The sequence below is a fragment of the Amblyraja radiata genome, chromosome 4 (genome assembly GCF_010909765.2).
Source record: "Amblyraja radiata isolate CabotCenter1 chromosome 4, sAmbRad1.1.pri, whole genome shotgun sequence".
Lineage (NCBI taxonomy): Eukaryota > Metazoa > Chordata > Chondrichthyes > Rajiformes > Rajidae > Amblyraja > Amblyraja radiata.
In genome coordinates this window covers 30864139-30891338 of record NC_045959.1, presented here as the reverse complement: position 1 = coordinate 30891338, position 27200 = coordinate 30864139, and the positions used below count along the sequence as shown (strand labels likewise).

The 27200-nt window shown below is 41.2% G+C and overlaps 1 protein-coding gene across 3 annotated transcripts in view; it reads right to left on the bottom strand.

Moving 5' to 3' along the window:
• The window catches only part of taf2 (TATA-box binding protein associated factor 2), a 122450-nt gene that overhangs the window by 67357 nt on the left and 27893 nt on the right, over positions 1-27200 (bottom strand). For all 3 annotated transcript variants that reach the window (XM_033019192.1, XM_033019194.1, XM_033019193.1), the window contains exons 7-17: positions 24695-24879; positions 22517-22630; positions 20793-20892; positions 19790-19875; positions 16240-16375; positions 14702-14856; positions 14258-14372; positions 5927-6036; positions 4959-5024; positions 4567-4819; positions 299-439 (exon numbers count right to left, since the gene is read on the bottom strand). In XM_033019192.1, the coding sequence (XP_032875083.1) occupies positions 299-439; positions 4567-4819; positions 4959-5024; positions 5927-6036; positions 14258-14372; positions 14702-14856; positions 16240-16375; positions 19790-19875; positions 20793-20892; positions 22517-22630; positions 24695-24879 (1461 nt within the window). The remainder of the gene's footprint in view (positions 1-298; positions 440-4566; positions 4820-4958; positions 5025-5926; positions 6037-14257; positions 14373-14701; positions 14857-16239; positions 16376-19789; positions 19876-20792; positions 20893-22516; positions 22631-24694; positions 24880-27200) is intronic.

The window sequence follows — 27200 nt, the reverse complement described above, 5'->3', positions numbered from 1 at the left end:
ATAGACAGCAATATAGCAAAGATTGAGTGCTCTCCATCATGCTACAGGGCTATAAATAATGTTTTAATTATTTTTGGTAAACAAAATTGGCGTTAATCTTTCCCCACAATCTATTCAACCATAAAATGGGCTCAGAGAACTGTCAAAATATGTCACTATTGAAAACTAAATAAGTATAATGAGATACTATGGCAGATAGTCTACAGTCAGGCTTCATCGTATAATATCAATTGCGTTTAAAAAGCTACAATAACTGAATTCAACCATCCCAATTATGGCATTTATAAAAATGTTTTACCTTCTGTAAAAAGTAGCTCTGGAAGTTCATGAAATTGTTGGTCTTAACAATATTTGAACAACTTTTGCAGCAAAACATGCGGGTATAGAGCGACTTCATGGCTGGAGGACCTGTCCAAGTGTTCACCATGGCATTTGCAATCTGAAGGAATAATTCCACATACTTGTTGAAGACCCAGGAGACTGCAGATGTTTGAATCTTAAGCAAAATACAAACTGCTGGAGAAAATCAGCAGAGCCTCCCTACTCTGGGTCTCCCATTTTTTCTTCTCCACCCACCCTCCTCCTCATCCCCTTCTGCTCACCATCTCACCCTTCGGTTCTACATTTCACTTTCAGCTTCCTTTCTTGTCCACCATTTGCACCCTTTTGTCTTCTCCACTTATTATCTCCAACCTTGGTTATTACCCTTCTTTCCCACACCTGACTAATCTGCCATTCATCCCCACCTTACCTAGAGCCACCTTTCACATGCCTGTTCTTGCCCCACCCTGCCCCCTCACCTCTTTCTATTGGCTATTTGCCTGTACTCCATCAGTCTAAAGGGTCTTGACCAGAAATATTGTGATTTCCTTCCACATATGCTGTCTGACCAATGGGAGTTCCTCCCACAGTTTGTTCTTATTCCAGATACTAGCTTATGTACTGTATACATTTAAAGAGACATCATGTGTGAAATAAACAAGCCTAACTAATGGAAATGCCACATTTCTGTATTTATGAACAGAGAATTCCATTTGTTGAAAATCAGACTGACTCATTCCAAATACTGGTTGAATTTGTTGTATCGCTGTTAACACCAACCATTAGTCTTGTTTACATTGTTGTGTGAATCTGAGAAAGTATGACTTAAAAGGAATTCAGTGTCCCAATGTCTCTGTGTTGGTTAAAATAAAGTTACCAAACCTAATCCCACATTTCAGCATTAGGTCTGTGGCTCTGCAGGTCACAGCTCTTGAAGTACATATCTGAATACTGTTTAAATGCAATGAAGAATGCTGCATCAACCACTCTTTCAGGAAATGAGTTCCCAGACACCTTTCTTGTTTACCCTTTAATCTTGCTATCAATTATTTTAAATCTACACTCCTTGGTTTTTTACCTTTATGCTCAAGATAATAGCCCATCCTATCCCATGTGCCTCATGATTGTGTTAATCTCGTTATTAATCTCACGTCACCACCATCGGTTCCAAAGAAAGCATCCCTAACTATTCTTTCAATTAATTTTACGGTTGTAAAACTTTTCTTGTGCAATCACCTTTTGCCAATAACAAAAATGCAAGAAAGGCTCAGCAGGTCAGGCGACATTTGTGGAGAAATAAATGGTTCACATTTTAACTATCTTTCATCAAACCTAGGAAAAGTTTAAAAAATCTGCATAACAGGTGAGACAGACAGACCGAAGAAGCAAGTGAAGGAGAGTGCAGGAGCAAGCGTGGAAGTAAGCAAGGGTAAAACATACAAAACACCCAGATGATCTGACAGCATCTGTGAAGAGAGAAAAACTTAGTCAGTGTTACAGGTTGAAGACCAGTTATTGGAAGTGGCCTACTTCAATGCACAATTGAAAGGCTGGTTATCTCCAATTGTTGAACCCAAGAGCTGCAACGTGTCTGGTCTAAAGATGAGATGCTGTTCTCTGAGCTATGTTCGGATGACATTAGATCAGAGAAAGAAGCCAAGGACAGAATTCAGAGGGGGAATAGGTGGGGTGGCATAATTTGAGCTGGATGGAGGTATTCTGAACAGAAATCACCTAAACTGGCATAGGTCTCTGCAAAGTAGAGAAAACTACATCATTAACACTGTATACTAAATTGGCAGTTGTACAAATGAATTACTGCATCCCTAGAAGAACTGATGAGTAGTTTCAATTCATAAGCCTTCGTATCCCTCACTCAGCTAGCATTAACACTTCTTTCCATTCCCTACACTTTTGTGCATCTTAAAAAAACTTTCCAACATTTTGTATTGATGAAAGATCATCAACTAAAAATGTCATTTGTTTGTCTCCCCAGATTCCATTTGATCTGTCAATTATTTATGTTTTCTGTTTTTATTTCAGATTTCCATCATATTGGAAACGTTTCATTTGCATCTTACTTTCACATCATTTCTAAAATGCAGTGACCAGAACAGCATATGGTACTCAAACTATGGGCTAACCAGTGTTGTATAGTTCTAATGTTTTTATATTCTATCCCTTAAATAATAAATAAAAGCACCCAGAAACCTTATTAAAATTATTACTGAGCTTGTCCTATCTATATTGACTTGCGAATATGCCTACCAAGATCACTATCTTCCTCCACACCACTCATTATCCTTGCCTTTTGACATTTTCCTCAAAAGCATTATATTTCTCTGGATTAATTTCCATTGATAATTTTCTGTCCATCCTTCAAACCAACTGCATTTTCCTGCATCAGACAGTAAGTCTGGAGATCATGGATACGTGATGTTTCAGTCGAGACCTTTCTTCAGACCCGAAAATATAATCTATCCATATTCACCAGGCATGCTGCCTGACCTCCTGAGGTACTCCAGCATTTTGTAGCCTTTTGTGTATTAACCAGTTCCTTGTTTCTCAATACCCCTGCAGTTTAAAACTGCGACCACATTGGCAACATATGTATCATCTCCAAATTTCTTTAACATACCTGCTATATTCAGGTCTAAATCATTAGTATAGATTACAAATAGCAAGGGAATGAGCTTTGAACTCTGTGGAACAGCCATGAATGGCGGTGCTGGCTCGAAGGGCCGAATGGCCTACTCCCTCCTGCACCTATTGTCTATAACATAACTATGTCAATCTTCCATTTGCAAATATAGCCTTTAACTATTACCCTTAGCTTCCTGTCACAGAGCTAATTTTAGATCTAATATGTCATTTCATCTGCCAGTTTGTGAATAGCCAAAAGTCGATTTGATGAATTCCATGCTAGTTAAGAACACTCAGGAGATCCGTGGGAAACTGAGATATTCTCAATTGTTCTCAGCCACAGTTAACACGAGGACAGCATATATGGCACATTTCTTTAATAAAGGCAACAAGTACAACCCAAGTACTTACAGGTGAGTGTAACATCAGGAGTAGGAAAACTAATAACAATTTTAAGGGACAGGATTAATCTAGTTTTGCAGAGGTAGCAATCGATGGCATGACCTTTTTAAAGATAGGTCCTATCTGACTAATTTTATGACTTTTTCAAGTTGATACCTAAGTGAGTTGATGAGGATAGTGCAATTGATGTAATCTACATGGACGAGTAAAGACTGACAAATTAATGGGAAATTCATCTAAAAAGATAGGGATTTAGGGCAATTTGGCAAAATGGATCCAAAGGAGGCTTTGTGATATCAACCAATATTGATCAATTGGCAAACTGGGCAATAAAGTGGTGGATGTAATCTAATCTTGAAAAAAGTAAGATGTTCCATTTGGGGAGGCCTTATACGATTAGGATAACAACTATAAATGATAGGATATGAAGATGCATTGAGAAATAATGTTTAAGGATCTCGTAAGGCAGCAGTGGATGTGTTTAGGCGACATATGTGATAACTGGAACATAGCATATAAAATCAGGAAGGAAATGGCACAACCATATCAAATATTAGTTAAATCACAGCCACAATAGTGTATTCCTGGTCACCACACTATGAGAATGATACTATTGCACTGGAGAAGATGCACCGGAAATTCATCAGGATGATGTCGAAGATGGAGTTTCAGGTGTGAGGGCAGATCGGATAGGCTGAGTTTCTTTGACAGCAAGAAGGCTGAGGGGTGATCCAATGAGGTATACAACAATTATAAGGAATACAATAAGATAAATAGTGAGAAACCCACCACTTCAACAGAGGCATCTATGACCAGAGGGCATAGGGATAATTTAATGGAAGATTTCAAGTGGATTTTAAGAAGAACATTTCACCCAAAACAGTAGTTGAAATCTGAAAACACTGCGTGATGGGATGATTGAGGCAGGTACTCTCACATTTAAGTAGTATTCAGGTGAGCAGTTGAAATATCATGACATAGAGGCTATGAGGCAAAACAGTAGAATGGGATTAGTATAGACAAGTATTCGAAAACCAACAGAAGGGCCTATTTGCATGTTGCTTGATTTGATTACCCCCAAATCAATTGCATGATATCCAGAAAGTAGTCTACACAAATGTATGTACAGTGTACTCAACCAAACATCTCAATAAATCACATTCCATGATCATATTATTACAAAATGTCTTCAATATTCACCTTTGCTAGCCTGAAGCAGGCATGCATTCGTACTTTATAAAAGCACTGTTCTTGTTCCAGGATATCTGTTAGTGCTAGTCGAGATGCTGGTGTGGGAAACTTTTCTAGAGCATGAATTGATTCTTCTTGCGCAACCACATCTCTTTCATAACGAAGCTGGTATTGCCACATGAAATCAGCCTGCTCAAATTCCACCTTTCTCAAAACAGACATATCTGGGTCAATCCTTATCCACAATAATGGAGAATCAGCACTAAAAGAAAACAAAAAAATACAACTTTAATCTCACTCAGTTGTAAGAAAATATTAATTTTGTCTTAAATCTTTTTGCAAGCCACAGGATGGCTATAAATGTGACTGATAAAAATATTAACACAAAGAAAAAGACCTACTCCATCGCATTAAGATCCATGTCCACTTCCTCCCCATTCAACAGTGGGATCTTTTTTTTCTTATTTCTGAATAGAAAGAAAATTGACTGACATCATTAACTCAAATAATGAACAAATCAGTGTGTGTATGTGAAAGTCGTTTATAGTTGTATAATAATTAAAATACACCCTTTCAAACATATAAATGAATATATACCCAGACAGAGAAGGGGGGGCAGACAGAGAAGGGGGGGCGGACCGGGTGGGGGGGCGGACAGAGGGAGGGGTGCGGACAGAGGGAGGGGTGCGGACAGAGGGAGGGGGGCGGACAGAGGGAGGGGGGCGGACAGAGGGAGGGGGGCGGACAGAGGGAGGGGGGCGGACAGAGGGAGGGGGGCGGACAGAGGGAGGGGGGCGGACAGAGGGAGGGGGGCGGACAGAGGGAGGGGGGCGGGCAGAGGGAGGGGGGCGGGCAGAGGGAGGGGGGCGGGCAGAGGGAGGGGGGCGGGCAGAGGGAGGGGGGCGGGCAGAGGGAGGGGGGCGGGCAGAATGGGGGCGGGCAGAATGGGGGCGGGCAGAATGGGGGCGGGCAGAATGGGGGCGGGCAGAATGGGGGCGGGCAGAATGGGGGCGGGCAGAATGGGGGCGGGCAGAATGGGGGCGGGCAGAATGGGGGCGGGCAGAATGGGGGCGGGCAGAATGGGGGCTGGGTGGGGCAGACTGAGGGCGGGAGCAGATCAGGGAGGGGGAGGCAGGCCGAGGCGGGGTTAGGACCGGGAACAGAGAAAGAAATATGCGAAGGGGAGATGGTGAGAAAGAAATCCGCAAAATCTAATTAATTCATTCTTTCCAAACATTTTCATAACATTGAAAGAAATTTTGTGAGAATAGAGTGTGAATGTACAACATTTAAAAAAATGCTAATTTTAAAACTGGGACAATTTTGAATTAATTTACTAAAATCTGTTCTCCCAGACACTAATACCTACCGTCTGCTCTTAGAATGGCAAGGAATATCATGCTTGAGGCTGTTCTCTTCAATTTGCAGAGTGTGGTTAAATGACCCATCTAATTCTTGTACGGTAATTTTTAAAGGTCCCTGAAAAGAATGTTTATAAAATCATTTATATAAATACAACAAACCTTTCATTTAACATGACAAAATGTCCCACATTATTTCAAAGGAGCTTTATTAAAAAGGAAAGTAGATGCATAACTACATAAGACATTGGAGCTGATAACTTACAGCTTGACACAAATAATACTGTATTTCCCGGCAATGAAGACGCACCCCACCACCTCCACCGGTTGCCCCTGTGCCGAAGGACACCGTGGCTGGCTGGTGGGTGGGCCGGCAGAAAGCGCTGAGATGGCGGCTGGTTTCACTGTCCGGTCCTGGCAGCCACTCGCAGTCACCCGAGCTACTTCCCTCCCCGGCCACAATGCAGTCGCTCCGCACCCGGAACGCCACGGCAGCGGTGAATGAGTGAGTTGCCGGCATGATCTCCGACCCCCTCCTTTTCAACGCTCCTGCCCTCCCCGCAACTTTACCCCTGGCGGCCCCAGCCTACTTTGTGCAGCCCTGGACATGCTGACCTGAGCCAGATTCCCCTCACACTGTGGAAAGGAAGTCTTCCCCCCCCCCCCCCCGCGGCGCTGTCCTTTTACAGCCGCTTCCCACTTCACACAGTTCCAGGGCCGAAGGCGTGGCAGGTTCCGCGGAGCAGTCGCTACGAGAGTGGCATTGCTCGGCCTAAACTTTGGCCTCCAAGACGCAGGTAAATTTTCGGGCCTTATTTTATAGTAAAAAATAGCGTCTTGGACGTCGGGAAAAACGGTACATAAAGGAGTTGGGCTAGTTTAAAAAGGGGATTCAATTTTTTTTTTTTTTAAATTAGAAGTACAGTAAATTACAATAATACATATCAGATATATCTTATTACATTTGTTGTACCACTTCGTTTTTCGAGCTTTAAAAAAGATAGAAATAAAAGTAGTAAGGAAAGTGAGCAAGAATCGTGACGGTGCAGGAAAGTGTTGGGAAAAGAAAGCCTCTTAGGGAAGAAGTTAGAGAAGGAAGTAAAGAAAGGAAATAAGACCCTAGAAAGAAAAGAATAAAAAAAGGAAAAACAATCGCTCTATTGTAACACAAAACACGCAAAAAAGGATATACCAACCGTGTTTTAAAAAATAAATAAAAATTATATACCCCCCGTTACCAGATCCCGGTACTATTGCACCTTATGCTTGTAATAGTTCCATAAATGCAGACCACGTCTTTTGGAAGTGGTCTGCTTTGCCTGCTAGGAGGAGTCTCATCTCTTCCAAGTGTAGTGTTTCGAACATGTTTGAAATCCACATCACTCCAAGACCACGGGAGACAAAAAACTGGGTCACAGTTAGGAAGGGCAACGGGCAGAGGCAGGGACTGGTGAGTACCCCGGTGGCTGTACACCTTGAAAATAAGTACTCATGTTTGAGTAAGGGTGGGGGAGACAGCCTACCTGGGGGCAGCGACAGCGGCCGGGCCTCTGGCATAAAGACCGGTCCTGTTGCTCAGAAGGGTAAGGAAAAGAAGAGGAGGGCAATTGTAATAGCGGACTCTATAGTCAGGAGGTCAGATAGGCGATTCGGTGGACGCAGACAAGAGACCCGGATGGTAGTTTGCCTCCCTGGTGCCTGGGTCAGGGATGTGTCTGAACGGGTCCAAGAAATCCTGAAATGGGAGGGAGAGGAGCCTGAGGTTGTGGTACATATAGGTACCAACGACATAGGTAAAAAAAGAGAAGAGGTCCTGAAAGAAGAATTTAGGGAGTTAGGTAGAGAGTTAAGGAGAAGGACTGCAAAGGTAACAATCTCAGGATTACTGCCTGTGCCACGCAACAGTGAGAGTAGGAATGGAGCGAGGTGGAGGATAAATGAGTGGATGAGGGACTGGTGCAGTGGGTATGGATTCAAGTTTCTGGATCATTGGGACCTCTTTTGGGGAAGGTGCGACCTGTACAGAAAGGACGGGTTGCACTTGAACTCGAGGGGGACCAATATCCTGGCGGGGAGATTTGCAAAGGCTACTGGGGAGACTTTAAACTAGTATGGTTGGGGGGAGGGACTCAAATTGGGAAAGCTAGCAGTCAGTGTGTGAGGCAGGAGGCAGAGAATGGTAGCACTCTGACCCAAAATGTAGGGGAGAGAGAAGAAAAAGACAATAAACAGAGAATAAGAGAGGGTGGGTTTCTTAAATGTGTATATTTTAATGCTAGGAGCATTGTAAGAAAGGTGGATGAACTTAGAGCCTGGATTGACACCTGGAAGTATGATGTTGTGGCGATCAGTGAAACATGGTTGCAGGAGGGCTGTGATTGGAAACTAAATATTCCAGGATTTCGTTGCTTCAGGTGTGATAGAATTGGAGGGGCAAGAGGTGGAGGTGTTGCATTGCTTATCAGGGAAGATATTACAGCAGTGCGTTGGCAGGATAGATTAGAGGGCTCGTCTAGGGAGGCTATTTGGGTGGAACTGAGAAATGGGAAAGGGGTAGCAACACTTATAGGGGTGTATTATAGACCGCCAAATGGGGAGCGAGAATTGGAAGAGCAAATATGTAAGGAGATTGCAGATATTAGTAGTAAGCACAAGGTAGTGATTGTGGGAGATTTCAATTTTCCACACATAGACTGGGAAATACATTCTGTAAATGGGCTGGATGGGTTGGAGTTTGTAAAATGTGTGCAGGATAGTTTTTTGCAGCAATACATAGAAGTACCTACTAGAGAAGGGGCAGTGCTGGACCTCCTGTTAGGAAATGAGACGGGTCAGGTGGCAGAGGTATGCGTTGGGGAACAGTTCGGGACCAGTGATCACAATACCATTAGTTTCAATATAATTATGGAGAGGGTCAGAACTGGACCTAGGGTTGAGATTTTTGATTGGAGAAAGGCTAACTTTGAGGAGATGCGAAAGGATTTAAAAGGAGTAAATTGGGACTTTTTGTTTTATGGGAAAGATGTGGAAGAGAAATGGAATACATTTAAAGGTGAAATTTTAAGAGTACAGAATCTTTATGTCCCTGTTCGGTTGAAAGGAAATAGTAAAAATCGGAAAGAGCCATGGTTTTCAAGGGAAATTGGACACGGTTCGGAAAAAGAGGGAGATCTACAATAATTATAGGCAGCATGGAGTAAATGAGGTGCTTGAGGAGTATAAAGAATGTAAAAAGAATCTTAAGAAAGAAATTAGAAAAGCTAAAAGAAGATATGAGGTTGCTTTGGCAAGTAAGGTGAAAGTAAACCCAAAGGGTTTCTACAGCTATATTAATAGCAAAAGGATAACGAGGGATAAAATTGGTCCATTAGAGAGAGAGTGGACAGCTATCTGCAGAGCCAAAAGAGATGGGGGAGATATTGAACAATTTATTTTCTTCGGTATTCACCAAGGAGAAGGATATTGAATTATGTGAGGTAAGGGAAACAAGTAGTGTAGCTATGGAAATTATGAGATTCAAAGAAGAGGAAGTACTGACACTTTTGAGAAATATAAAAGTGGATAAGTCTCCAGGTCCGGACAGGATATTCCCTAGGACATTGAGGAAAGTTAGTGTAGAAATAGCAGGGGCTATGACAGAAATATTTCAAATGTCATTAGAAACGGGAATAGTGCCGGAGGATTGGCGTACTGCGCATGTTGTTCCATTGTTTAAAAAGGGGTCTAAGAGTAAACCTAGCAATTATAGACCTGTTAGTTTGACGTCAGTGGTGGGCAAATTAATGGAAAGGATACTTAGAGATAATATATATAAGCATGTGGATAAACAGGGTCTGATTAGGAACAGTCAACATGGATTTGTGCCTGGAAGGTCATGTTTGACTAATCTTCTTGAATTTTTTGAAGAGGTTACTCGGGAAATTGATGAGGGTAAAGCAGTGGATGTTGTATATATGGACTTCAGTAAGGCCTTTGACAAGGTTCCTCATGGAAGGTTGGTTAAGAAGGTTCAATGGTTGGGTATTAATGGTGGAGTAGCAAGATGGATTCAACAGTGGCTGAATGGGAGATGCCAGAGAGTAATGGTGGATGGTTGTTTGTCAGGTTGGAGGCCAGTGACTGGTGGGGTGCCACAGGGATCTGTGTTGGGTCCACTGTTGTTTGTCATGTACATCAATGATCTGGATGATGGTGTGGTAAATTGGATTAGTAAGTATGCAGATGATACTAAGATAGGTGGGGTTGTGGATAATGAAGTAGATTTTCAAAGTCTACAGAGAGATTTATGCCAGTTGGAAGAGTGGACTGAAAGATGGCAGATGGAGTTTAATGCTGATAAGTGTGAGGTGCTACATCTTGGCAGGACAAATCAAAATAGGACGTACATGGTAAATGGTAGGGAATTGAAGAATGCAGGTGAACAGAGGGATCTGGGAATAACTGTGCACAGTTCCCTGAAAGTGGAATCTCATGTAGATAGGGTGGTAAAGAAAGCTTTTGGTGTGCTGGCCTTTATAAATCAGAGCATTGAGTATAGAAGTTGGGATGTAATGTTAAAATTGTACAAGGCATTGGTGAGGCCAATTCTGGAGTATGGGGTACAATTTTGGTCGCCTAATTATAGGAAGGATGTCAACAAAATAGAGAGAGTACAGAGGAGATTTACTAGAATGTTGCCTGGGTTTCAGCAACTAAGTTACAGAGAAAGGTTGAACAAGTTAGGGCTTTATTCTTTGGAGCGCAGAAGGTTAAGGGGGGACTTGATAGAGGTCTTTAAAATCAGATCAGATTCAGATTCAGATTCAATTTTAATTGTCATTGTCAGTGTACAGTACAGAGACAACGAAATGCATTTAGCATCTCCCTGGAAGAGCGACATAGCAAATGATTTAAATAAATAATAATAAGTGATAATAAGTGTCCGGGGGGTGGGGGGGTGATTGGCAGTCACCGAGGTACGTTGTTGAGTAGAGTGACAGCCGCCGGGAAGAAGCTGTTCCTGGACCTGCTGGTTCGGCAACGGAGAGACCTGTAGCGCCTCCCGGATGGTAGGAGGGTAAACAGTCCATGGTTGGGGTGAGAGCAGTCCTTGGCGATGCTGAGCGCCCTCCGCAGATAACGCTTGCTTTGGACAGACTCAATGGAGGGGAGCGAGGAACCGGTGATGCGTTGGGCAATTTTCACCACCCTCTGCAATGCCTTCCGGTCGGAGACAGAGCAGTTGCCATACCATACTGTGATGCAGTTGGTAAGGATGCTCTCGATGGTGCAGCGGTAGAAGTTCACCAGGATCTGAGGAGACAGATGGACCTTCTTCAGTCTCCTCAGGAAGAAGAGACGCTGGTGAGCCTTCTTGATCAGAGTTGAGGTATTGTGGGTCCAAGAGAGGTCATCGGAGATGTTGACTCCCAGGAACCTGAAGCTAGAAACACGTTCCACCTCCGTCCCGTTAATGTGGATGGGGGTGTGCGTGCCGCCCCTGGACTTCCTGAAGTCTACAATGAGCTCCTTGGTCTTCTTGGAGTTAAGGGCCAGGTTGTTGTCAGCGCACCATGCTGCTAAGTGCTGGACCTCCTCACTGTAGGCCGACTCATCGTTGTTGCTGATGAGGCCAATCACCGTTGTATCATCTGCATACTTGATGATGGTGTTAGTACCATGTACAGGTGTGCAGTCATAGGTGAAGAGGGAGTAGAGGAGGGGGCTCAGCACACAGCCCTGTGGAACGCCGGTGTTCAGGGTGAGGGTTGAAGAGGTGTGCTTGTCTAACCTAACAGACTGGGGTCTGTTGGTTAGAAAGTCCAGTATCCAGTTGCAGAGGGAGGGGTCGATGCCCAGGTTACCGAGTTTGGTGATCAGTTTTGATGGTATAATGGTGTTGAATGCTGAGCTGTAATCGATGAACAGCATTCTTATGTAAGTGTCTCTGTTGTCGAGGTGGGAGAGGGCGGAGTGAAGTGCCGTTGAGATGGCATCCTCCGTACTCCTGTTCTTGCGGTAGGCAAACTGATAGGGATCCAGTGTGGGGGGTAGGCAGCTTTTGAGGTGTGCCAGGACCAGCCTCTCGAAGCACTTGGTGATGATGGGGGTAAGTGCAACTGGGCGGAAGTCGTTGAGGCTTGCCGCAGTGGAGTGTTTTGGCACTGGCACGATGGAGGTGGATTTAAGGCACGTGGGGACAACTGCTTGGGCAAGTGACAGGTTGAAGATGTCAGTCCAGACGTCTGTCAGCTGCGCAGCACAGGCCCTGAGCACGCGCCCGGGGATGCCGTCAGGGCCAGCAGCTTTACGTGCATTAGTCCTACTCAGTGCCACGAATACGTCGTAGGGGGTGAGTGTGAGGGGTTGGTGATCGGCAGGTAGCACAGCCTTGATGGCTGTCTCTAGATTGTCCCTGTCGAAGCGACCATAGAAGTGGTTAAGCTCCTCAAGGAAGGAGGCGTCGCTGGATGTGGGGGTGGTGTTGGAGGGTCTGTAGTCCGTGATGGCCTGGATGCCTTGCCACATGCGTCGGGGGTCGGAGTTGTTGTTGAAGTGCTCCTCAATCCTGAGCTTATGGCAGTGCTTGGCCTTCTTGATGCCCCTCTTCAGGTTAGCCCTGGCTGAACTGTAGGCTCGAGCATCGCCTGACCTGAAAGCGGTGTCCCGTGCTTTCAGCAGTAGCCTGACCTCGCTGTTCATCCATGGCTTCTGATTCGGGAATATGGTCACCTGTTTGAGGGAGGTGACACTATTGATGGTGGAGTTTATAAAGTCCAGAACAGAGGATGTGTAGGAATCAATGTCCGTGTGGGAGTCAAGGGTGGCCTGGGCTGCAAACGCCTTCCAGTCAGTGTTTCCAAAACACTGCTGAAGTGTGAAGTCCGCTTCCTCTGACCAGACTTTAACTGTCCTCACAGTTGGTTTAACCTGTCTGATGAGTGGGGAGTACTTAGGGAGCAGGAACAATGAGACGTGATCAGACTGACCAAGGTGGGGGAGGGGGATGGCTTTGTAAGCTTCAGCCATGTTGGTGTAGACTTTGTCCAGTGTCTTGTCTACTCTAGTGGGGAAGGAGACATGTTGGTGGAATTTGGGGAGTACAGTCTTCAGGTTAGAGTGATTGAAGTCACCCGCAACAATGAAGGCTGCCTCGGGGTTGTGCGTCTGTTGATGAGAGGGATAGACAGAGTTGACGTGGATAAGCTTTTCCCACTGAGAGTAGGGAAGATTCAAACAAGGGGACATGACTTGAGAATTAAGGGACAGAAGTTTAGGGGTAACATGAGGGGGAACTTCTTTACTCAGAGAGTGGTGGCTGTGTGGAATGAGCTTCCAGTGAAGGTGGTGGAGGCAGGTTCGTTTTTATCATTTAAAAATAAATTGGATAGTTATATGGACGGGAAAGGAATGGAGGGTTATGGTCTGAGCGCAGGTATATGGGACTAGGGGAGAATACGTGTTCGGCACGGACTAGAAGGGTCGAGATGGCCTGTTTCCGTGCTGTAATTGTTATATGGTTATATGGTTATTGTTGGTATTGGAGCATTTTTCCAAAATTTGAGTATAGGCTTTTTTCCCATTATTAGCCCGTAATTAAGTAAGTTCTTTTGAAACACATTTAATTCGGGGTTACCTTCCGATATTCCAAAAATGATCCATTCTGCTTTTGGTACAAGTTTTATTTTAAATAATTTTGTGAAGATTTCAAATATTTCGTTCCAGAATTTTTGGATTTTTATACAAAAAACAAGAGTGTGCTATGGTAGCTTCTTGTGACTGACATTTATCACAAATGGGTGAGACATTGGGGAAAAGTTTATTGATTTTAGTCTTTGAATAATATAGTCTATGTAATGTTTTATATTGAATTAGAGTATGTCGTACGTTGATCGAGCATTTATGCACATATAGTAAGTGTTTATCCCAGCTCTCTTTTGAAATTTTTATAGCTAGTTCTTGTTCCCAGTCTCTTCTAATACCATCGGTTGTAGGGATGTGGGGGTTCTACAGAGCTAACGAGGCAAGAATATTCATCAATTTGTATTATTAAAATATACTTAAGGATGGTTGGCAGGTAGTCTGCTAGTAAAGTTAGAGATTTAAATTAAACATTGTTTTACAATTTCTTTGACTTGTGAAAATGTTCCAAATAAGTATTTTTTACAGCACAAGTTGCTCATGTGCTCATTTCTGTTAGAAGCTAGCCATCAAATTTCACACGTATCTGACAAATGAGAATGGAGCTCCAACAATATTAACTGGGAATTTATACTATCAACTCCAAGATGGATTCTCCATAATTTAATGGTTGAGGACTATACTTCACTATCAGCTTAGTTGAATTTGGTTGGTCTTACCACATATTTTTGAGTTCCCAAAGAAGTGTAATCTTGCTTCAGTTCCAGTTCCAAGATGTTCCTTTTCCTGTTAAACGCAAAGCTGCCGAAAAACTTCACCACAGTGCTCTGGTCACTACAGCATATAATTAAGGATTTTTCACGTATTGAACATTACCGAGTCTGACAGTTGTCATAAATAAACAGATGACCCAGACATATTTAATATGCAACACCTCTGTCTGAATTGACCGCATAGGATGTGCAAAACAAAAAAAATCAGCAGAGCAAAGGGAAGAAACATATGTTTGCAATTTGTTGCAATTATCTGTCACAAAAGGGATTATTTGTATTTTGGAAGAAAAGCATTAAAGAACAGTTTAACTATTGCATGCCAAGCTAAGATTCTGATCATTATAAATGATCAAAGTTTCAAAAGTAATGAGAAAAAAAACTGAAGGATACACCCATTGCTTTATTAGAGGTTGAATATCTTTTCCAGACACATTTGAAATTGATTTTAAGAATCCAGTTGTTGAAAGCAGCATCTGGCTCCACATATGTGATTGGAACTTCTGTGAAGAGGCGGTACTGGCCAAACTTAACAGTTTGTTGAAGACCTAAATTTGTAAACAAACTTTGTTGGATAGAAATATAGTCTCACAACTACAAAGTTTATACTTTGCTGCAAGTTTTAGTTGATAAATGATGACAGTTCATTTATCCTAACAGTGGTTTCTATAAATGCATTACTGCTTTGTTGAAGGAATTTTAAAAAGTGCCTTCTATTACTTTGATGGACTATCAGTTAGTAAATGAATAACATTCTTGAGCAACCCTTTGCTATATTTTGTTAAGAACCAAAATTATGAAAGGGAGCATTTTGCCTTAATCTTTTAAATGTCCCTGGGTACAATTTTAAGTCCATGATTATTTAACACATAAAAAGAGCACAATCCAAGAATGTATAATTAAAACTGTTTTATTAATTAAATAAAACCAAATCTTTATTGCAACTTTGCCTCAGAATAAAGGATGTTGATAATGCCCAATTTGTAGTGAAGTTTCTGCTACCTCGATGGCTCCTCCAGGTAAGGGCACAAGGGATTTACAGCAACAAAGGCTTAGTGCAATTGTGGTGCAGTTTAGCAAGTAAAGACTACAGTACTGAAGGACACAAAGTCCTATATATCCTTCTTCATAATGCTCTGTTGGAATTATGGTCTGGGTTTTTCTGTTGAATAGCAAGGCAGAAGCAAGCTTGGCATTTCTTTGCATGCATTGTTAAATGTGCTATTTTCAACCTTAGACTGATTGCGAAGTCATACAACATTCTCCACAAGGGAAAAAAATCACTTCTGAGATCCTGGAACAACTTGGAGCAGATATCAGATGTGAGAACCCGTTAAGAACACAAAATGAGATAGAAAGTTCCTTTCTATTTTTAAATTATTTTATTTTAAATAATTTTTAATGATCTCTCAATGTCAGTGACGTTTAAACATCCACAAGAGCTTGGCAACTGGGAGCAGTGCTTTTCCAGGTGTCACATCTATCAGAAGTACTTTAAGAATTAAGTTATTCTCTGGGCAGTTAGGAGGCCTGGTACTGCTCAAGTCATGTTGTTAGGCCAATAAGACTAGAAAGAATAGGTGTAGAGTGACCAGAATGATCAATAATGGTGAGCAGGCCATGCCATTAGGACATGGTCCAAAGTTTGTAAATCATCACATGGCTCTGGACACCAAGATACAATTTCAACTAATGTCAAACAACAGCCAACACTGGAACTAGTGTATTTTATATCACTGAGATTGCTGGATCCATGTGGCTAATTTTCACAGACTAATTTTACAGCTGTCTGAAAAATCTAGGTTTGAACGTTATAGTATGCGAATGGAGAGGATTCAAGAAAACAATTGGAGATGAAAAAATTAAAAATAAATCAGTTCAGATTTCAGGAAATAACTTTTCCAATAGCTAAATGAATTAATCCCACAAACCTGTAGCATGAATTCCATGCTGATCCTATTTTCAATGAGTCTCATTACAAGGTGGGCTTTGCACTGAAACATCTTGTAATACTTCCAGGACAATGTATGTGGATGTCGAATTGAAAAGTGCAAGTGGGGTGCTGGGCTGTCAGGGTTTAAAAATAACTGAAATATTTCTGCAACTGTAACACATGCAACAACATTTCACAAATATTTAATATTGTGTAAGTAATGTCACCAGTTTACCCCTTTATTAAATTTCAAGTTCAGTTATATGAAACATGGTAAATATGTTAAATACAAAATACATTTCAGATAAACATCTATAGAGGTATTTAGTCTGGACTAAAAGCGATTAATCAAATTCTATCACATTAATAACCCTCAACAAACAGCAAAGGGCTGATTCCTTAAGAGCGCTCTGCTGCTTCAACATACAAAAAGACATCCACTCAGGCTGCATGCTGCTGTGCTGGAAACCTAGCATCCTTCTACCAAAGCAAGGGGATGATATCTGTGCATACTAGCTCAGTGTGGAGCATTTAATGGATAACTATGAGGTTGGGGCAAGCAATATGGCCATTCACACTATGTAGAGCAAATCAGGGATGCTCCTAATAGCTAAGAAGGTAGGATGCTACTATCTTTTTGCAAGATGTTCAAAATCAGCAATAAATACTGCCTTTGCCAGTAAAGCCCACATCCTGTGAACAAATATGTTTTTTAAATTATGAGATTTAATGATTGCGTTGCAATGAAGTTATTGCTTTTATAATAAATGAAGACAGTAGGCATATCAGATAGCAGTTTACAACAAGTCTGGTGAAAAACAGCAAATGATTGAGCATAAACAAATGACAACGAGAGGTATATTGCATGGAAGCAAGTCATTTACATTTCAAATCAGTGACAGTTCATGCAGCATGGAAATAGACCCTTTAGCCCACCATGGCTGTACAAACCAGCAAGACTAATCCTATATTTCCATACTGATCAACTCCATCCCCAACCCTAAATCTCCTGCCATCCATTTGCACGAGGGGTAATTTATAGAAGCCAATCTTCCAACCTGCACGTTTTTGAGATGAGAGAGAAAATCACAACAACCAAGCAAAACCCATGCATTCACAGGGAGCAGATCAAAATTCCACACAAATAGCACCCAAGGTTGGGATTTAAAAAATAATAATAAATTGACATGAATGAATGAATAAGTTTATTGGCCAAGTATATTCACATGCAAGGAATTTACCGCCCACAAATGACAACATGACATAGTGACAGTTAGGAATGACACATAAAATAATTAAACATTAATAATAAAACATTATTGATTAAACATGTGAATAAAATACCAGAGCAAAAGGAGGCTACAGATTTTTGGTTATTGAGTAGGGCTATTACTCATGGAAAAAAAGCTATTTTTATGCCTAGCTGTAGCAGCTTTGACAATCTAGAGTCGCCTTCCAGAGGGAAGTGATTCAAAGAGTTTGTGGCCAGGGTGAGAGGGTTCAGAGATGATCTTACCCGCTCACTTCCTGGCCCTTGTAGATAGTCAATGGAGGGAAGGTTGCAGCCAATAACCTTCTCAGCTGATCGGACGATTCGCTGCAGCCTCCGGATGTCGTGCTTGGTAGCTGAGCCAAACCAGACCATGATGGAGAAGGTGAGGACAGACTCTACGGTGGCCGTATAGAATTGGACCATCATTGCCTGTGGCAGATTGTGCTTCCTCAGCTGCCGCAGGAAGTACATCCTCTGTCGTGCCTTTTTGACTGTGGAGTGCCCCCCGCATTTAAGGTCCTTGGAGATGATGGTTCCCAGGAACTTAAAAGACTCCACAGATGTGACTGTGGTGTTGTTGATGGTGAGTGGGGTGAGGGGAGGGGGAGCTCTCCTAAAGTCTCCAATCAATTTATGAATACATTTATCAATTAATTTATCAATTGGTCAATCAATAAATTGACATCAATGGGCAAATGAATCTGGGGAATATTAAGTTAGCAATATAAAATGTATTTTGAACATTTTCATCAATAATAATCAAAGCGACAGAAGAAATCAAAGTGACAAAAAGGTTACGAATTCTGTAATCGATAACTTTGATTAGATTCCAGTCGGTAACAATCAATTATAGATTAAGTTCAGAGGAAGATCATGCACAACCAAAAGTATTATACCTCCTTTACCCGCAGTTCTGCTCAACCCCCACACATGGCAATCCCCCAGACAGAACATGGATTGAGGTACCTTAGTTGTTAACTTTCACCCCACCAGCCTCCATGTCCAACACATCATTCTCCAACATCTCCGTCGCCTTCAACTTCTGGACCCACTGCTAGTTACATCTTCCTCGCCCCACCCTTTTCTGTTTATCTCAAAGACCATTCCCTCCGGCTCATCCTTCCCCCTCCAGAGGCACTTTCTCTTGCAACCTCACAATACCTGTCCCTACACTTCCACCATCATCTCCATTCAAGGACACAAGCAGCTCTTCCAGGTGAGACAGCGGTTTACATGCAACTCCTTCAACCTTGTCTACTGCATTTCGGTGCTCTCAATGTGGCTCTTCCTCATGGGTGAGCAACTGGTGGTCCTGAGTCAACTTTAATCCAACAAAATTACTAGCACGCTCTTGAAATCCACCCCTCCCCCCACTAGAAGTCCCTCCGAAAATGTGGCGCCTAGGCCTGTTGAAGTGGCCAATCGCTACCTCATCAGGACTTCCATACGGCCAGGGATCTAGAACTCCGGCTCGGCCAGAGCTGGCAAATCCGACCACCACAGCGGATCGAATTTGCCGCCTGTGGTCAGGGCTCTGGAATTCTTGCCCGGCTGAGCCAACAGATCCATTTAAGAAATAACTGCAGATGCTGCAAAAATTGACGGTAGACAAAAAAATGCTGGAGGTCTGAAGAGTCTCAACCCAAAACTTTGCCAATTCCTCCAATTCCTTCTCTCCATAGTTGTTGCCTCACCCGCTGAGTTTCTCCAGCTTTTTAATAAAAGCTTTTTCCAGCTTCCCATAACTGACTTCAGCGGCCGACTTTGCAGGCCAGTATCTTAGCCCCCCCCAGAGCTGTGACCTCTGTTGGTCCGGCAAAACAAATAATATGGCAAGGCTCTAAAACCAAGGGTAATAGGAAATCAGTGGTGGACCTGTACTTCTATTCCCATTCCCATACCAACCTGTCTGTCCTTGACCTACTCCACTGCCAAGGCCACACACAAATGGAAAGAACATTCCACTAGGATACCCTACAACCCAACGCATGAACGCTGACTACAATTTTAACCCCCCCCCCCACTCCACTCACACTTTCTTTCCATTACTATTGCTCTATCATCCAGTTCCTTTCATTTCCTCAATCTGCTCATCACCCACCCCTGCCTTCGCTGGACCCCTGATTTTTCTTCCTCCTCTCTGTCCAGATTGCAGCATCTGCCGTCTCTAGTGGCACGATATTGTTCAGGACTTGCTCTTTCGAGAGGAAGTGTATGAATAATAAACATCCTGTAACTTTCTATGTCAGTCAATTACAAGCAAAGGACTACTTACGTTTCTTTCTCTTTCACTCCAGTAAATGTTGGATGCAGCAAAACACCACCAGTTTTCAATTCATAGTCCACAATTTTGTCCAGTTCCTAGAGATATTATAGAAATATTTTACTGAATCATACAGATCAAATGAACTATTCTGAATAATTTTGCGGCTGCGACCCGACCCCGGAGATTCGGAGGCTCCAGCCGCAGGTTTGGTGGACGGTGACACCGGGAGCCTGGTGGGAGACCGCTTTTCAGGGCTTCCGCAACGGCGACTTCTCCTGCCAGAGTTGCGGGGTTGAAAATTACCTGGAGCGGGACCTTACATCATTGCCCAGCGCGCCTTTAATTGCCGCGGGACTTATTTACCATCGCCCGCCGGGGGCTTTGACTCTGACATCGGGAGGAAAATGAGGAGTGCAGGGGAGAGATAAGACTTTGCCTTCCATCACAGCGAGGAGGAGATGCGCTGTGATGGATGTTTGTGTAAATTGTGTTGTGTCTTGGTTCTTTTTTCTTGTGTGTATGACTGCAGAAACCAAATTTCCTTTGAACCTCAATGAGGCTCAAATGACAACAAATAAATTGTATTGTATTGTATAATTTTAAACTTATCCATGATTTTGTCTCTGATTATTTTATTGTTCTAAATCAGACTTCCTCTTACTTATCCAAAAGCTCTGGTGGATATATTCTAACACAACAATTATTATTCATCATCATTCTTGCCTCACTAACCCACACAGACTCTTGACTGAGCAACATCCCAATTTTGAAAATGTTTTATTGCAAATCATTCCATGATCACATCCCTCTCTCTTTTGCCGTCGTGGTCTTCAGTCTTCCTATTAAGTGACATTTCTGTAACTTCAATCTGGCATCTTGCTCATCTCAATGTTTAGTTCGGTCAGCATTATCAGCCATACATTCAGTCAATGAGAAACTAAGGTATCTAAAATGGATATATATATGTGTATAAAAAACGCTACAATTTAACAGGAAGATTAGTTTGTGTTACCTCTTTTATCCAGTGTCTGTATTCATTTACACCAAATGTTTTCTTCATCCAAAGGCCATATATATACCCAGAGATTCCTTTCAACACCCATTCATCTGACCTACAAAGGTGAAAAGGTGACATTTAAAAGACAGAATTAAAAATTAGCCTAATAAAATCATTTTCAAGTCATTTTTTATATGATGAAGAGTAAAAATAAATACATTTTAACCAAATCTTTAAGATTTTGGGAAATGAAAATCTCCACAGAAAACATATATAAATGCAAATTTTTAAATATATTAGGATGGACGATGAAACCCTCAGCCATTCTGTCACACTACAGAATAACTGTGATTTTACTGCGAATTACAGGTATCTGTAGTTTCCAATTGGTGTTAATAAGAAATGAAAAGAAAACACATTTAAAAAAAAGGATTTGTGCTTAAATTTTATTTAAATCAGCACTACAACTTTACAAATAATTCCATGAGACTAGTTACAATACAAGTAGAATCTGTAATAATCTATAATCATGTTGGTTGGTGTCATGTCATTCTCATTTTTAATACAAAACATATTCCCTTTATTATAAGTAGTCTTTGCATCATTTTAATTAATCAAATAAGTATTTAATTTCATTTAGTGTTTTCAAACAGTGTTAGTTTCCCAGGTTAAAGGATCTAATTAAGATATAGGCTCTCTGGAAAATTCCTCCTCTTTAAATTAACTACAATTAATTATAGAAAACCACCTCAGAATAAAATACCTCAATTTGTCCCAGTCAATAACTATATCTATCACCCATTTTTTTTTTTAGTCACATGACTTTCAACAGTTGCATTAAAGCTTGTTATTATTCATGGGAATCCCATCTTGCAGTTACCAATAATTCTAAATTATTAGAGGATTACCAGTACGAGCCATATTATTTTTCTATATAGTTTCAAAAGAAAAACCCACACAAATGCTTTCTTATATGGGCAAAATATTGTTTTAAAAATATTACTAAAGAGAGGTGCACATCAGAAATAATACACCATGCTTCCCAGAGGAAATGGTGGCATGACATAATGCAAATCGTTCCTGAGCTCTCACGGCAATTGTGTCTAAATTAGCTCAGAAGTTATCTTCTTTGCTAGTGATGGTGGATAAAATAGGAAGAAAGCAAATTATGTGAGGACAACAAGGGTAAGGAGAACATTTGGCACATATATCAGATACCACTGTTTACACACATACTTAACACAGGTTCTGGAGATTTTGAAGTTCACAATTTTAGGATGACCCATAGTCCAAATATGTTTTCAAGTCATAATTGTTATGTTGACAAAGCCAAACACAGTTTGCATGATAGAAATTACATGACTATTTTATCAGTTATGACTAGAACTGCGTTCTTCTTTGAAAGGGCTACAAATTAAATATATGCATTAAACAACAGGCAGTAAAGGCCTCAATGCAATCTTCCTCCTTGTATCAATTTACTGTTCCCTTTGTACTTGTATTTGTTTCGTTTGAATCGTTTGAATCCATATTCTTAATCCAATGCAAGTGCCATCAAATGTATTAAGCTGATTATTACCATGAACAGGATATGTTGAGGACGTGAATATGTTTGTTCATGATAATGTTTTCATCTATATCATGAAGTTTTCACAGCACAGGAGGAATCGATCCCAAACTCTCAATGTGGTAAATATATTATCATGCATGTGCTTGGCTCTACCATTTGATATACTCACCAAGACATTCTGGAAATGAAGCAGCCAAAAAACTGCTGAGCGAGAGCTTGTGCTAAACACCGTCTGGTAAGTGGCGTCTGATCTATAATCATGGCACTGTGCAGGATGTTTGTGCTAAATGAGAGGTGAAAGAAAAACTAATTACAGACAATAAAGGTATTTTATGTTTTTAAGCAAATATTATGGTTTTAAGGTAACAAAAATTCAGTTAAGGCTAGCTATTGTATTTAGTCAGCCTTTAACGAGACATTGGAAGCTTGCCAGTCCTTTCATACTCACTCTTTAAACACACATTTCATGGCAATAACGTAACAATCGGCAGTGGTTTTCATCAACAGAATCTCCGAGTTAAGATCAAACACGTGAAAATATATACAACTACTACAAACAACAAGAATTAGCAATGAGCACAAAACCTTGTTAGATAACTTAATATCTTGGTACAATATATCACTATCAGAAGAGGTATTCTGATCAATGGCTAAGGACATCTTGTTGTAAATGCACACATTAAACAACACTCAGCACTTATCTGGCGGTTCACAGTGCATTAATGATACCGACTGGACTCATTTTAACATTCCTGTTCTTATTTATTGTGTTTTCCTACGTTTTATTGCTTTCATAATTCAGTAAAGTATTCTATGGACAAGAAGGTAGATTATCAGAATTTTTTTTAAGACACGCTCTTTAATTTAAACTGATGTTCCTAGTGGGGAAGGCTCCAACCTAACTTTCTTACTGAATTTGTGACTGTTTTCAGTGAAAATAAGATCAGGTGTTTTCCAGGTTGTATAACATGGAAATATTTAAGAGGGAGTTAGATGTGGCCTTTGTGGCTAAAGGGATCAGGGGGTATGGAGAGAAGGCAGATACAGGATACTGAGTTGGATGATCAGCCATGATCATATTGAATGGCGGTGCAGGCTCGAAGGGCCGAATGGCCTAATCCTGCACCTATTTTCTATGTTTCTATGTTTTTATAAGTGAGTTGCCAGGGAAACAACGCTTTACTAATGTTCCATATTTCTTAAACATCTGAGCCATATAGACCAAAAGGTCACTGTTTAGTTTGCTGATGTCACCTAGCTTTTGCATCAGATGAAAGGGAAAAATGGATTGCAGATTATCTGCTCCTTACGCATGACAGCAAGCACTTGTCCCCTCTCTTAATGGCTCAAATGTCAGTTAAATTAACTTTTACAGTGGCTTATATCAACCACTGCTGTGAATATCAAGTACAATCAAAATTCAATACAAATGAATATTTACCATCTGAGCAAGGTAACGGGAAATTTGCATGTGTCAGGAAGCTGCTCCCATGGACAAATTGATGAATCTTATTTGTGGAGAAAATTGATGGAACAAGTACAGACCATAAGAAAATATAGTTAAGTAAAAGTTATACCATATACTGTGGAAAGTAACCCAATTTCTTTAAATTAACTTAAACGCTAGAGACTGTAGGGTGTGATTACTTTGTTTTTTTGCATATGTAAAAACGTGAAGAAAGCTTGAAATAATTCAAGACTGCTACCTGAAACAAATGTGTTAACTCAATTCAGTTCCTGGTAGAAGTAGACCCATGGCGCAACACATCATAAAAAAACTGGATTGGACACAACTGGAGTATTATATCCAGTTCTTTAGATGGAAACACTTTAGTGAGGGTGAAGAGGAATTCATTAAAATGGTTACAGGGATGATTTTACTTAAATTGGTGAATTGGAAAAGCTGGGTTTATTCTCATTAGGGCTGAGGTAATTGACATGCGACCTGATGTTAATTCTAATAAGCATGAGTGTTATAAAGAGCAAGCAAAGATAAACTGCTCTCAACAAAATCAAGAACTAGGGACCATAACTGAAGGTGATTAATAAAGGAACCAAAAAAAACCCAGGATAAACTGCATCAAATGATTAGATCCTCCTGTATCGCTGAACAGTGGTGAGGTTAGATTGAAATATAGCATGCAAAAGGGAACAAATTAACTATCTAAATGAATTTGCAGGGTTATGGGGTGATGGTGGGCAAATGGGCCTCTTCCCATGCTATGGTATAAAACATGCACCAAACAAAAGTTTGTACACAGTCAAGCTCACTTCAAGTAGTCTTATTATGAAGAATGTCTACTGATCAGCCAGCATCCCCAACAAAATAAATATTCCCAACACTCACCTTAAAATACTCATCGATGCATATGAAGCTACTTCTACATAGGCTTCATCAACAAATACAGTCTTATAATAGGCATAGGGATATCTGCAGGTCAGAATCTCTTCATAAAACTCAAAAATCTCATGAAGAAAGGATGTGGTGTGTTTCAGGAGTGGCAACAATTGGGGTAGGCAGAAATGTGTTACCTGGAAAGTAAGACATCAAAATGTAAAATATCCAATGTAATGAAAATATCTTCTGAGATTATAATCAAAATCAGAAATAGTTTAATCCCTCATAATCCTCCGACATTTTTGCCATGCAACACATACTCCTCCAACATTTTTGCCACCTCGAACGGGATCCCACCACTAGTCACATCTTCCCATGTCCACCCCTTTCCGCCTTCCACAGAGACCATTCACTCTGCAACTCCTTGGTTAACTCACCCCTTCCCACCCAAACCACCCCCTCCCCAGGTACCTTCCCTTGCAACCAGAGGAGGTGCAACACCTGTCCCAATACCTCCCCAACAGTCCTTTCAGGTTCAGCAGAGGTTCACTTGCACATCCTCCAACCTCATCTATGTTGTGCAAGGAGTGGACTCTTATACATCAGTGAGACCAAACGTAGACTGGGCGATCATTTCACTGAACACCTTCGTTCAGTCTGCCTGGACCTACCTAATCTCCTGGTGACAAACACTTTAATTCACCTTCCCATTCCCACACTGACCTTTCTGTCCTAGCACTCCACCATTGTCAGAGTGAGGCTAAATGCAAATTGGAGGAACAGCATCTCATATTTCGCTCGGGTAGTTTACAATCCAGTGGTATGAATATTGATTTCTCTAACTTCAAAGAATTCTTGCATTCCCCCCTCTCTCAATCCCTCCCCCACAGAAGTTGTACCAGCTTCAAAGTTGCCTTGTAGAGTCTCATTATCAATACTTGTTTCCACCTAGGTCACAGTTAACAATGGCCTTTCCTTTATCATTGTTACTTATTTGCATATTTTTCATTCATTTATTTCCCTACATTGCCGTCTATATCTCTTGTTTCCCTTTCCCCTGACTCTCAGTCCGAAAGGTCTCGACCCGAAACATCATCTATTCCATTTCTCCAGAGATGCTGTATGACTCGCTGATTTAATCCAGTTATTTGTGTCTATCGATAGTTTAATTTCACTTAATATTCAGCTTCAGTTGCAATTAATTCATTCAGCCCAATTCACAAGCTATATCAAACAGAACATTTATCCTTATAGAGTTTTCATCCAATTAGAGAACTAATGTTCAAACTTTTAAAAATGCCATCTGTGCCATGCAGATTTCCAACAAATGATAATAGAACACAAAATATTTCGTATTTTATAGTTATTAAATGTTGTACCATGGAAAAACATTAGAAACAACTCTTTTGCCTTTCAAATGGATCACCGGTGATCCTTTACCTCACTGCCAGCTTCCTGTAATAACCGCATATTCATTGCTTCATAAAATCTCTAACATTCTGTCTAACTGCTTTCATGAACAATATTTGTCTTCAAAATTCCCTGGAGTTGAAAATTTCAAAATTTTTGTTGCTTCCCTGCGTGAAGGAAGCTCAGCTTTGTCCTGAATAGCCAATTCTTTATTTGGAGGCAGGTTCGAGACACCCAGCCATGGGAAATTTAAAATTTGTATCCATCCTGAAGCCCAAGAAATTAAAATTAGATCATCATGTGATGAATCTTTGTTGCACTCCCTGTATCCCTAGCATATCTTGATTTTGGGAGGGAGATCAGACATCCAGGCAATATTCCAGATGGAGTTTCAGAAGTGTTCATTATGATTGGAGCAAAACATCTCCACTCTTGTTCTCAAATCCTCCTGCAATAATGATTAACATAATACTTGCCTTTCTAAATGCTGCATGTTAACTTTCTGTAACACCTTTCAATGTATTACAATAGTCTATTCTTTTTTTTCAAGCAAAGTGGATGACCTCATATTTTTCCACATCATATTCCATCTGCAACATCCTTGTCCATTCACTTAATCTGTCCCATGCCAGTGAAGCTTCTCTACATCCTCAATGCCCACACTGCCACCTATCTGCAAGTTGACATCATCCACTAACTTTTAAGTATATTCTACAGTTAAACACTACTAAGTCACTGACATAATATGTGAGGTGCAAGGAATTGCAGGTACTGGAACCTTGCGTAGAAAACAAAGCGGGTCAAACAGCATCTCTGGAAGACATGGATAGGCGATATTTCCAGTTGGGACCGTCTTTAGTTTGAAAAAGAATCCAGACCCAAAACGTTACCTATCCATATCCTCAAAAGTCAAGAGTGTTTTATTGACATATGTTCCAGTGTGTTTGTATGCGCACGCACACGCACACACACACACACACACACACACACACACAGACACAGAGAGAGAGAGAGAGAGAAAAAGACAAAAAGATAAAGCCAATGACCCCAGTCTATGGAGTTCAGAGCTTATTTGGAGGTTGTAGTATTTAATAGCCTAATGGCT